Raw genomic sequence first — 12,383 nt, forward strand, 5'->3', positions numbered from 1 at the left:
TTTAACAGAGATTCTTGGATATGACATTCCCCTCCCACGTTATTAACTCAAAATAGTTGGCGAGAAGCAGTGAGCCGAGTTTTAGGAGGCTATTACAGTGCTGCAATGCTGCTGATACTCGATTTCGATCTGTTTGACGTAAAGTAATATGGTATTCAAGAGGTTTTATCCTTACATAGATGAATAGAAATACTCTTAAAATAGTGGTTAATATTAAATTTAACTATAAAAAATAGTGAATATCTCACTTTGTCTTAAAAATTCAAAATGATAAAAAAAACGATCGATAAAAAATGAAAAAAGAAAAACTACAAAAAAAAAAAGTTGACAAAAAGCAAAAAATAAAAATAAATAAATAAAATCTCCGGCAACAAAATCAGGGGGTAACAAATTACCTGCCTTTCTTTAAATATGGATTCTCTCTTAAAAAATGTGAGTTCATTTAAAATAATGGTTATATAAATTGTTAAAAGAAAAAATATAGAAACAGAGAGAGAGAGAGAGAGCAAACGGAGAAAAAGATCTAAAAGTAAAAATTAAGAAAAGAAAATGTTTCGCTTGATGATGAAGGGAAAAAAACCTCTTGTCAAACGTTTCGCACATTCCTCGTGCTCTCTCTCATGGTAATGAGTATATAAACTTCTTGGCATGAACATATAAATATTGAAGGACAGTAACACCTAACTTTTTAAATTAATGGTCACTTTTTTTTCATATGCACATTTAAAGTTTTTTATTTCAGGGAAATGCCTTTTTTTTTTCTTTTTTTTTTTTTACAGTAGTGATTAATCACTAATGCGTTAGGATTTATCACAAACACATCATGATTGGTCTTTGATAAATTAATATATCAATGATATTTATCAATAGTTTATCACCGATAAATCGATAAATTATTGATTAAAATTGATTTATCACTAAATAATATTAGTCAATTAATTATAAACCACAAAAAATTACGAAGTGATGCATCACCAAGTCAATCGGCAATCATAGACCGATGTATTATTAACGTAGTATAATTTATCACTGTAAACAATCATTTCACTAAAAATACAAAACTTTGATTATAATTTACTAAAAAATAGCTCAAAAAAGATGGTCATTTTGTTTTTCCTTTCCCTGCTCTTTTCCTTGATTGTTCTTCTTCTTCTTCTTCATTATTATTATTATTATTATTTATTTTTTTATTTTTTTTTGGCTCATCCTCTATCCTATTAAAGACATGTGCAAGAGTGACATTTTTTATTTTTGGTGTTAACGTGTTACTATTGCTGTGATGCAATCTATTGTATTAATGCAATTATGCGAGTGAGTTTTTAAAAATATTAATTGACTCAACTAATGTTTATTATGCTCTTTCTACAAAAATATAGGTCTTTTTTTTTTTTGTTGTTATTATTGTTTATTACTTTTTAGTTGAATAAAGGGAGTATATATATATTTTAATCCTAAATCTTAAATCCTAATCCTAATCTTAAATTTGAATCTTAATCTTAAATCAAAATTCTAAATCCTAATCTTATCCTAACTCTAATTCTATCCTAAATCTTAATCCTATTTCAGCAATATTTTAATCCTAACTCTAATTCTAAATGGTAATCTTAGATAACTTCCGTCCGTCTCCTAACCTATTTCAGCAAATTGTTGAGCCCCAAACCCAACGATTCAGCGGAAAAAAGAAAAAATCCCAACCCACCACAACCCAGCAAATTGTTCCGGTTCGGCTTTATCTCAGATCTGATTCTCATCGACTTTGTTGGTGTGCGCAATAATATCTTTCTCCAATCTCCTCTTATATCGATCTTTGGCAATGTCGGGCGTTGAAGCTAAATTTTTGGAGATACTTGAAGATAATTTCGAAGATAATTTATTGGAGGTACTAACTTCCTCTATATGTGCTTAATTTAGTGTAAATTTAGTTCATGAATTTAAAATTATGAGTTAAAATTATTTTTAATTTACGTGTATTTTTTGTGAAAGAAAATATTATAATGAATAACGAATCATAATTTAAATCAGGTTACGAATTCTCTAACCAAACGCAATTTTAATTTATATTCTCACTCTTTTATTATTCATTATTCGAATTAGGACACGAATCTCTCGATCGCAATCTTAATTATATTCCCGCTCTTTTATTATCACCATTTATATCTATTATTGTTGCTCATCATTTTTTTTTTTTTTCCTTTTTTTGTCCAAAAGCATATCGAAGACGCTGTCAAGAGTCTGGTACATAATTTACTCATTCTATACATATGCCCCTATAATTTCTTATATTTGTCCATATGTGTATTCTTTCTCTTTAATTAGCGGTTGATGCTTTGATACGTGTGGTTTTAAATTTAAACTTTACAGAAAGAAAATCCCACTCCATGGAGGATCAAGCGTTGGAAAAATTTTCTAGGAGACGACCTTAAACGAGTAAGTTGTCATTATGGGTCCAAGTATCGATCAATTTTCTACTTATGATGTATTTTTATGTGACCTATTAATTTTTAGTTGATTGTAAACCTGATAGTTACTTCCAAGTTTTTAAGAGTAGACCTACTTTCTACAGTTTCTCTTTAAAGTACTTGTGATGTTAATGTTAGGTACCTAGGTTTTCCACAGCTAAACAGCCAAACATACACATATCAATGCTGAAATTGACAAGGAATTGGATAGAAATAAGGGAATTCTTTTATTGAAAACCACTAGCCAATCTCCAATTACACTACTAAACTCTACTAAACGGAAAAGTAACGGATAGAACGCAGAATTTGAGTACTCCGGGCCTAACGGATAGAGAGACCACCGCTCTCCCTAATTTTAATTTTCCAAAACTCTCAAAATCACGGCATACCCCTAGTGAGCTACTAAGCCCTTTATTCATACTAATTCCTACTAACTCTACCAGCCCACTAACCAAATAAGTTGCCAAGTCATTAACGGATCCTAGCATTACCCCCGCCCCAAAGAAACACCTTGTCCTCAACGAGTTAAGTAATCGCAGCTATGTGACTCCACTTCCTTATGGGTCCAAATATCTATCAATTTTCTACTTATGATGTATTTTTATGTGAGAAATATTTTTATGTTAAATCAGCAGGAAGAAGAAGAAGTCATCCCTTCTTCATTTGATAAAAAGCAATTGCGGATAGGCAAAAAATTAGTGGTTTTATTATCAAAGGAAATCGGTCGAGGTAGCGATGGGACTGTAGTCTATGAGGGGTCTTATGAAGGTAGAAAAGTCGCCGTGAAACGCCTTGTCAAAACTCATATTACACTGGATGACAATGAAATCGGGAATCTCATAGCGTCTGATCATCACCAGAATGTTGTAAGGTATTATGGCGTGGAACATGACAGAGATTTTACTTATCTTGTTCTGGAGCTCTGTGATTTTAATTTGGATGACCTTATCCGAATAACTTCTTTGAATTCCTCTCCATACGAGCTTGATCCTAACTACCTTTATGGTGGTACGAGCACCATGACTATGTATAAAAACCGCTGGGAGCTACTAAAGAATACTTTGGGAGATGTTAAACTTCTCAAAGAAAATAATGACCGTCCGTCACCTTTGTTACTTCAGCTGTTGAGGTTAGTGAAAATTCCTTTTAATCATATATAACTAAAGATCTTTAAATCGTGTTATGCATATCTGAGTACAATTATGTCTACTTGAACTTTTAATGAATCATCTTTTGGATCATTCTCTTTGTGCTAGATTTATCATGCTAACTGCTAATTAATGGCAATATTTTATTTTCAATTTATGATCTTATAGAGACATGGTTTCTGGACTTGTTCATCTGCATAAATTGGGTATAATTCACCGAGACTTAAAGCCCCAAAACATTTTAATAACTAAAAGAAATTGTACTTTGTGTGCAAAGCTTTCAGACATGGGCATCCACAAACGCCTCCTAGAGGACGAGGCTTACTCATATGTTACTTCTTATGGTAAGTACTCTCATTTCTCGGTCTTAGTCAATTGAAATGACATTAAGTCGTCTTTGGACGCTCACAATTTTAAATTGCACTCTAATGGTGAAAATATGACATAATCAAGGGTTAATATCAATGCAATAAGTAGATTAACAGCTAAGATTGTTTGGATATTTTGATCATTTTACATAAAATATTAACAAAGTTAGGGTAAGGGGATGTTGACGTAAAATGTTTTGGTCAAAGGGGTGTCTCTATGATTTGAGAAAAACACTTAAGGATGCTAGTGTAGTTCTCCTATACTTTAATACCTGTTGGGCCCTAGAAAAAGTTGTCTTGAAAGCTTTTAGGACTGTTTTCATTTATGAAGTACATGCTATACAAGGAACATCTCTTATAGAGATTTGGTTAATAAGAAAGGAAAATGTGAAACGTTGAAATCTGGTAACAAATCTTCAAAGAATCAGCAACATATCTATCATGAATAAATTCCAGCTATAAAAGCAAACAAATCATTTTTTGAAACTGACAAATATATCCTCAAACAGCTGCACATTGCAACAAGTCTGATTATAAACATTTGTACATAATATGCTCCCACAAACAATTTCTCTTAACCTAAGTTCAGATTTCAAAGTAAGATTTAAAAGTGAAAGTTGTTATTTCAGATTGGATAGTGAAAGTGAATCTTGAAAGTGAACAAACTTATTGTGTGAAGACTCAACAGACAAAACCTGACCAAATACCATAAAACTATTATGTAAGTGCTTCTTTCTCCCTTTAATGTTATTCTCGTGCATATTTTTTGGAATCAACTTTAGGTTGCGGCGCAAGCTGGAGAGCAGCTGAACAGCTACTTCATGGAAAACAAACGAGTGCCACGGATATGTTTAGCTTAGGTGGCATCGTCTTTTTTTGCGTCACTCGTGGTAGGCATCCATTTGGGGATCTTGATGTACAAGAGTGGAATATTATTAGAAACCAAAAGCAAGACTTGTTTTTGATACAGGATTTTCCAGAAGCCTTCCATCTTATTTCTCGTTTATTAGAACCTGATCCTGAAAAGAGGTGAGGTTATATAATTTCCTTCAATATATGGGTTCTGCATAATCAATACTTGACATAAGTTACTCTATTTTTACTGAATAGGTTAAAGTAAAGGTACATACCATATATATATAGATATATAGATAGATATATATATATATATATGATTTGTACCCTTTGAAAACATTGGAGTAGATATACACACACGTGTATGTGTGTATTTTTTTAAATGGTACGTAATACCCTTTGATACTAATTAACAATTACATTTATAATTGTTCGGCACACTTAAATCATATCATGTAGTTGTCACAATGCCTTGTTGTTGATACTAACTGGATTGGGAAACATTGGAGAAGGTTTGAAGTTTTAATTGAGAAGAAAGAAAGTAGTTAGCACCTAGCTTGAATCCTCAATTCTTGATTAAAATTACTTGCGTGTTATTCTTGGCAGGCCAAAAGCAAGTGAGATATTGCAACATCCACTGTTCTGGGATGCAGAGAGGAGACTTTCTTTTCTGTGTGACACTATTGATAGATTAGGCGGGAACTCTGATCTTTTCAAGCCGCTCAAACGTACAGCATGCACGGCTTTAGGTACAAAATGGAATAAGAAGGTAGATGACAAGATAGTTAGGCACATGAGGCCGTACTTAAAAAGGGATTACAAATTTAGCAGTGTTCGAGACTTGTTACGACTGATTCGAAACTTGTTGAGTCATTATGGAGAGCTTGCTCAAGATGTTCAGGTGATTGTAATAGCAGTATATGAATCATGTGAATACTTTTTCACACACATTTTAAAGTTTTTCAAGGATATGAGTCACTTAGTTTGATGGTGACTATTTCAGATACTCGTAGGACCGATGCATGAAGGATTTGATGACTATTTTACAAGCCGATTCCCATCACTCTTGATGGAAGTATACAAAGTTGTATGCTCATACTATGGAGAAGGGGAGTACTTCACGAAATATTTTGCAGGGAATCTGTAGTAAGTATAAATAATAAGTAATAATAGTGTTTTTTTTTTTTTTTCCTTGCAACTATCTATCCTGTTCTTCATGCCAAGTATCAGCTCAACCCCACGAGCAATGTTTCAAGTGATATTACTTTTCTTGTAGATTGTCAAGGAAAATGATTAATGAGAAATGCTAAATACAAACTCTATTCCGGACTCTCTTTTAGTTGCTAGTGTCTTTGTCACTTGTCAACTTAGTTTTATAAGACAAACTAATACAATAACAAGTCATCTTTCTATTACTTGTTTACAGAGTGGCCAGCGGTCCTTTCAAGATTCTACGAAAGATCAACGATAATGCTTACGTTGTGGGTTTAACTCCAGACATGGGAATTTCGTCAACTTTCAATGTTTCAGACCTATACGAACACTATCCCCCTGATGAATTGCAACTTTCTACCTAACCTTGAGGACGAATTTTTTTTTTTTTGCCCCCCCCCCCCCAAGGGTGACTGATGCATGACAGCAAGTTGGATTAGGATTAGAATTTATTTCTTATTTTCAGTTTTTATTTTTTCAGTCTTATCTTTCTTATTTTAATTGGTGTTCCTGTTAGATTTAGCATTCTTTTATTTATAGTTTTAGAGTTACAATAGACTTTGCTTATCTTTCTTATTTTAATTGGTGTTCCTTTTAGATTTAGCATTCTTTTATTTATAGTTTTAGAGTTACAATAGACTTTGGACTCTTGATTACATTCTATAAAAGCACCAGCACTATGTTGGAGTTTTTAGTTATGTTATTTATATTTTCAGATTTAATAAAGTCCTACTTTTTTCAAGGACCAATCTTCGTCCTCTGTAGCTTGTTATATATTCAAGCAGGGAATCTAACTTTCGTAGCTATACCATTAACTAGATCTTCTTCTTTAAACTCTTTAGCACGTCTATGAGCATCTGTAGCATCTTTCTGATTTTGAAATTCTTGGAGTATTGGTTGTTACTTGTAATTTGCTGGGAATGTTCAAATTAGGTTCTGCAACTTCTCCTTGTACCTTGACTGTGCGTGCTAACATGGTTGAAGGTGCAACTACTTGCCTGCAAAAAGTCTGAACGGGAAAGGGTGATAAAATTCTATCCTCAGTGTGGAAAAGTTGTCTTTTCTCTCGTCTCTTTTCCCTTGAGGAACTAACACAATCTTTTTATCATTCCATTGAAAACTATATGTATTATCCCTGCCCTTTCTTTTTTTGAAAGTGGAAGTGTACAATTTTTTAGTGATGTTCGTTTCTGCACCTGTCTTAAGCCATGCGGTGAAATTTTATCAACAGAAACACATTAGGTTACCATCTAGTAACCAGTCGGGTCACCAGCCCAATCACGTGATAATGGATAGGAAAATGCAACTGGTTGTGTATAGATTCTGAGGATACTTTGAATATGAATGAAAATGCAAATAATTAAGAAGAATATCGGAAATTATAGGGGTTCACTCTCAAAAAGAGCTACGTTCACTTTTAGAAAGTTCTCTCTATTTTTCTTGGCTCTCTGAAGAAAAATTACCATCTCCTTTTCTCTTTGGGGTCTTGCTCCTTTTATATCTCGCAGATTACACTTTAAGAAAACCGAGACAAATGGTTACACAACAGTCTCTCTCGAGTAGCCTACCATCATACTCAGTTAGACTGTAGCTATTCGGTACCTTTTTGGACTATTCATCTACCTATTTTGTCTACTATTGCGGCTCTGTGGATCTCCTGTGATTTCTCATTGGTCTGTTTTTTGCGGTTAATATGTTGGTAATCATTTTCTCTGCCACTGACTTTGTCCATGCCCGTAAGTAATCTAGGGATTTTCCTCCTGTCACCTCAATAGACACTCTTGGGATCTAGATCAGGGGACACTCTTAGGATCTGAGTCAGGGGACACCCTTGGGATATGGGTCAGAGGACTGAACATGCTACCCTCTGCGTTCCCACTGGGCCTCCACGACGAGTTAAAACGGAACCTTTGTCCCCGCAGATCTTTCCATAGTGTCGTCGGTCTATAGGGACTTGAGATCTTTATCTGCCTTGACTGCTTGATTGGTCGACCGTCGGTGTGGATTTAAATGTTTAGCGAAAGTTGTCAAGAAGTATGAAACGAAAGTAAAGAAAGCATGACAAGAAAGAAAAGAAAGCATAATATGATGAACGCTTTAAATGTTTAGGAAATGTGTTAAGATGTATGACATGAGTGCATATATGGGTATGCATTACTGTTTATATTTACTTTGGTCTAATGTTACTTGCTAAGCGAAAACTCATCCAGTTTGTTCGTCTTGTAGGAAGCTCGGGTAAGACACCATCTCTCTGAAGCCTATTTGCTGGGCATGCATAAAAGGGTGGAGCAGTAGGATGTGGGCAAGTGAGTGATGGACGCACCATGAGTTTGAGAATGCTGCAATATGTATAAAGTATATAGTATTTATGGAAGTAAGAGTAAGTAACTTATGTAATGAGAGTAATGTATACAAGACACTGAGTCTATGCTTAGCAACATCGAGTCACAAACTATGTTTATGTACCCAAGATACTATCTTATTAATGGCATGTGAACGACAGTGGTATGCAAATGGTAAGACGAATGTATGATCACACTTAGGAACGGATGTTAAAGTTTTAAAACGATTTTATCTACAAAATTATTTAATGGTAGAAGTTGACAATGTTTCCGGCTAGGTATATTAGAATTTATTTCACTATTGAAGAAAGAAAAAAGTAGTCTAAATTTTAGGAGGTTATAGTTCAAAAGTGATAGAAGTTAGGAAACAAGCTAAGTATGAACGTACCAACTGGTCGTCACACGATCCTTACTGTAGTAAAAAAGTTAGATGTGACTGTTTCTGAGAGCTTTTTACCGTAAAAAAACTCAAATCGGTGAAATGAACAGAACCTTAAGTTACAACTTCAACTCAAGTTATAATTCAAACTCAACTCAAAGACTTCGTTCACTTCGCGGATTCGAATTTTTAATTCGAACTGAGATGTGACATTTTATGAGAGCTTTTCACTGTAGCAGAAAAAGTGATATGTGACATTTTCTGAGAGCTTTTTACTGTAAAAATCTAGAATTGAAAACTCGAATCGGTGAAATGAACGAGGCCTCATCTCTCAAGTCACTCTAACTCAAAAATGCAAAAGAACAACCCCTATATTTTTAAGGCTTGTCTTAAAGAAACAACATCTATGTAACGACAAGTCACAAAATGAATTTTGTCCTCATTGAGTACCCAATGAGGATGAAACCATGTCAAAATTCCCCAACACGTCAATATTAAGAACTACTCGTAATGTTACAACAACCACAGCTTTCGAACCAAAAAACAGCCAACTGCTTTCTCCATTTTGATCAGCAAATTACAGTGATGAAATTGCAACCAACAACAATGTCAATGAAAAGAAAGTTTTAACAGAGATTCTTGGATATGACATTCCCCTCCCACGTTATTAACTCAAAATAGTTGGTGAGAAGCAGTGAGCCGAGTTTTAGGAGGCTATTACAGTGCTGCAATGCACTCGATTTCGATCTTGGCGTCCAACGGTAATGCTGCTACTTGATATGTTGAACGAGCTGGGGCAGGCGAAGGAAAATCTGCAGGAAAAATTAAAAACTAAAATAAGACAGGTTGAATGAGAGAGTTTAATTGCCAATTAATTCTGGGGGGGAAAAGTGTCATGATTTTGTTCGCCACAAATTCGCCACTAAGAAAGCATGTTTGAGGTAAAGTAATATGGCATTCAAGAGGATTTTGATTCAAGAAGTGGTTAATTTTTCACTTATGCTGAATGTAAAACTACTGAAGAGACCAGAAATCTTCTCTAAAACTCACATTTAGCATAGATCTCATTAACTTTCTTGAAGTCTTTCAAGTCAGCCAACCTGCAGGAGAGAATAATGAAGCAGAATCAATAACCATTTATCACCAAGTTACCAAAAAAGAAAAAGAAAACAAGACCTTAAGACAAATGATCCATACATAATTGTTGTTTTGACCACAGAAGAATAGCTGGCACCACCAGCTTTAAGAATTTCCCCCATATTCTTGAGGACCTGCAATTAATTCGTGGCTAAAATCCATTTTAAAAAAAATACTATCTTGGCAAAATGCCACAAAATAACACTGTAATAACCAAGTCCAACCACAAAATCAAAGCAACAAAAAAAAAAAAAAAAAAAGCCCACTTCAGATACATAAGCCTACTTTTCTTTCTTCAATAAAAGAATTGGCAAAACAATCGTGTATAAACATCATTTTGCCAAGGTACAAGCTTAAAACCTTACTTTAGGAAAGACAGAATACAACCCATTTACCATTTTTATCCTGAAATTACTATGATGAAATTAAAATTTACAAGTCACTAGTTGTACCTGCTCGGTTTGATCTTCAACGTTATCCGATATGAATTTCCCAGTCTATGTTCAAGAAAACAAACACACATTTTCATTAGTGTAATGCACACAAAAACACATATTAACACTGAACTGAAGGGCAAAAAAAACAATACCTCTGGAATAAGGCCAAGGACACCAGAAACATAGAGAAAGTTGTTAGCTTTGATAGCTTGGGAATAAGGTCCCAATGCCGCGGGAGCCTTTTCTGTTTTAACAGCTTCTTTACTGCCTACAAAACCCCCCAAAATCAATTTTCTTATATTATTATTTTTTATATTAAAACCTTAAAATCAATTAATTCACTTAAATCAAAACACAAATAAGATTTCGCAACAAAATCAAATAAACACAATTATAATTGTGGGATAATATCAAATCAGTTGTTTTGCTACAACATTTTCTCTCACAAAAATTCAAATTCAATTTTTTTTACTACGTATTTTCTCTCACGTAAAAAATTTGAGTTGTGACTTCAATGGTGAAAAGTACTCACCCATTGCATTCCACCCAATGCTATATTTTCAGGAATGCTATCTATTTCCTACATTTTATATATATAATGTTAAAATTTGTCCCCTTTATAACATAATTTGTAAGACGTAAGAAATGTTCCTAAAAACATGGAACACAACATTTTCATAAAACACATTGGATTGGAAGTTTTTGTTATTATCCACTAAAATTGGTACAAACCAAACAATCCCAACGAAAAAAAAAAAGTGGAAAAAATTACTTTGCTGATAAAAATCAAAATCTTTGAAGTAAAAATATTCCTAGTATTGTAGCTCAATAGAAAAAAACCCATTAATTAAGACCAATAACAAACCCAAAATCAATAGATTGACGTAAATTATCATGCAAAAATTAAAATTTCCAACATTTAATTACAATCCAAATAAAGGGAATTATATAATTTTCCCTATTCTAGTGGCTTAATAGAAATCCATTACTGAAAAGGAAAAAAAAATCTTGACGAGAGAAGTTTTAGCGGGATGATTTTCTCGGGAGAAAATGAGAGGGAAAGTGGAGGAACTCACGAGAATCGGTGGAAATGCCGAGGCAAGCGAAGGGCGCAGAGCGCTTGGAGGAAGAGGATCGCCAGAGGGTTGAGCCGGCGAGGGAGGCGCAGCCCACGCCCGCCGCGGCTAACGGAGTCCGGCCGCGCAGTGCGCCCATCTCCGCCGCCGGCATGTTGAACGTCCGAGCTGCGCACCACGCCATTTCTCTCTCTCTCTCTCTTGTTTCTCTCTCTACACTTTGGTTTCTGCTGACTGACTCTCTCTCTCTCTCTCTCTCTCTCTCTCTACTCACAGTCTCACAACTGTCGCTTGTGGAGTTTTCGACTTTCCGGCTCGCCCTTTCTGTCCTTTTTCTTTACAATTATACCCTCGGTTTTTCCGCTGGTTGGGCCTCGGCTTGTATTGGCCTTGCAGGCCCATTAGACTAGGTCAATTTTTATGGTCCAGTCTTGTTAACTGTTACTTAAGCGTCAAGTTGGCCCAAGCCTAATTATTGATCGGAAAATTTTCAAGAATGGCATAAAAATATCACACTATTTTATTCGTATCGTCAATTTTTTTGAGATAAATTAAAATTAATAGGTTAATAATTTACATAAGTTAATAAATAGGTTAAATTACTGTTTTTGTCCATAACTTGTCTGGTTATAAATCATAACTTGACAAGTTATTATCCATAAATCACAATTTTTGTTCATAATTTATCTGGTTATGAACCATAACTTGACAAATTTATTCATAACTTATCTGGTTATGAATTATAACTTGACAAGTTATGACCTATTAATTTCTATAACTAAAAATTGATCTATATACTTCCTTAAGCTTTTCATATTGGCATATTTTTTACTATTTCCGTATTATCATTTACATCATTACTTTAGTGAGCATCTTTTATATTTTACTAGAATAATTTTTTTCTTAACACGATATTTTTCGTATTCTACCGGAATACGTTTTATAGTCTATCATAATATTTTGTTTAATG

The 12,383-nt window shown here is 34.1% G+C and overlaps 2 protein-coding genes across 2 annotated transcripts; one reads left to right on the forward strand and one right to left on the reverse strand.

The window, feature by feature from the left end:
• Positions 1 to 1,618: 1,618 nt before the first annotated feature.
• LOC21400829 (serine/threonine-protein kinase/endoribonuclease IRE1a) lies at positions 1,619 to 6,446 on the forward strand. Its single transcript, XM_024162846.1, has 9 exons — positions 1,619 to 1,879; positions 2,209 to 2,235; positions 2,362 to 2,427; positions 3,092 to 3,588; positions 3,776 to 3,951; positions 4,758 to 5,004; positions 5,437 to 5,731; positions 5,834 to 5,976; positions 6,257 to 6,446. Coding segments are annotated over exons 1-9 (1,518 nt in total). The 5' UTR covers positions 1,619 to 1,813; the 3' UTR covers positions 6,258 to 6,446.
• A 2,811-nt stretch (positions 6,447 to 9,257) lies between these two features.
• Positions 9,258 to 11,710, reverse strand: LOC21400830 (reactive Intermediate Deaminase A, chloroplastic). Its single transcript, XM_010093856.2, has 6 exons — positions 11,414 to 11,710; positions 10,490 to 10,605; positions 10,353 to 10,397; positions 9,961 to 10,034; positions 9,814 to 9,863; positions 9,258 to 9,575 (listed from the first exon to the last, which is right to left on the reverse strand). The coding sequence occupies exons 1-6, from the start codon at positions 11,595 to 11,597 to the stop codon at positions 9,481 to 9,483; spliced, it is 564 nt and encodes a 187-aa protein (XP_010092158.1). The 5' UTR covers positions 11,598 to 11,710; the 3' UTR covers positions 9,258 to 9,480.
• Positions 11,711 to 12,383: the final 673 nt, after the last annotated feature.

This window comes from Morus notabilis, unplaced genomic scaffold, assembly GCF_000414095.1.
Source record: "Morus notabilis unplaced genomic scaffold, ASM41409v2 Scaffold946, whole genome shotgun sequence".
In the NCBI taxonomy this organism is placed as follows: Eukaryota; Viridiplantae; Streptophyta; class Magnoliopsida; order Rosales; family Moraceae; genus Morus; species Morus notabilis.

What these genes read in the sequence shown, in the direction of transcription:
- LOC21400829 (XM_024162846.1), top strand. Translation starts at nt 1,814, where the DNA reads ATGTCGGGCGTTGAAGCTAAATTTTTGGAGATACTTGAAGATAATTTC. An exon ending in TCGAAGATAATTTATTGGAG is followed by an intron (nt 1,880 to 2,208) that starts GTACTAACTTCC and finishes TTTGTCCAAAAG; the next exon opens with CATATCGAAGACGCTGTCAA. An exon ending in TTGTTACTTCAGCTGTTGAG is followed by an intron (nt 3,589 to 3,775) that starts GTTAGTGAAAAT and finishes ATGATCTTATAG; the next exon opens with AGACATGGTTTCTGGACTTG.
- LOC21400830 (XM_010093856.2), bottom strand. Translation starts at nt 11,597, where the DNA reads ATGGCGTGGTGCGCAGCTCGGACGTTCAACATGCCGGCGGCGGAGATG. An exon ending in TCCTTGGCCTTATTCCAGAG is followed by an intron (nt 10,398 to 10,489) that starts GTATTGTTTTTT and finishes TCTTGAACATAG; the next exon opens with ACTGGGAAATTCATATCGGA. An exon ending in TTGAAGATCAAACCGAGCAG is followed by an intron (nt 10,035 to 10,352) that starts GTACAACTAGTG and finishes AATTAATTGCAG; the next exon opens with GTCCTCAAGAATATGGGGGA.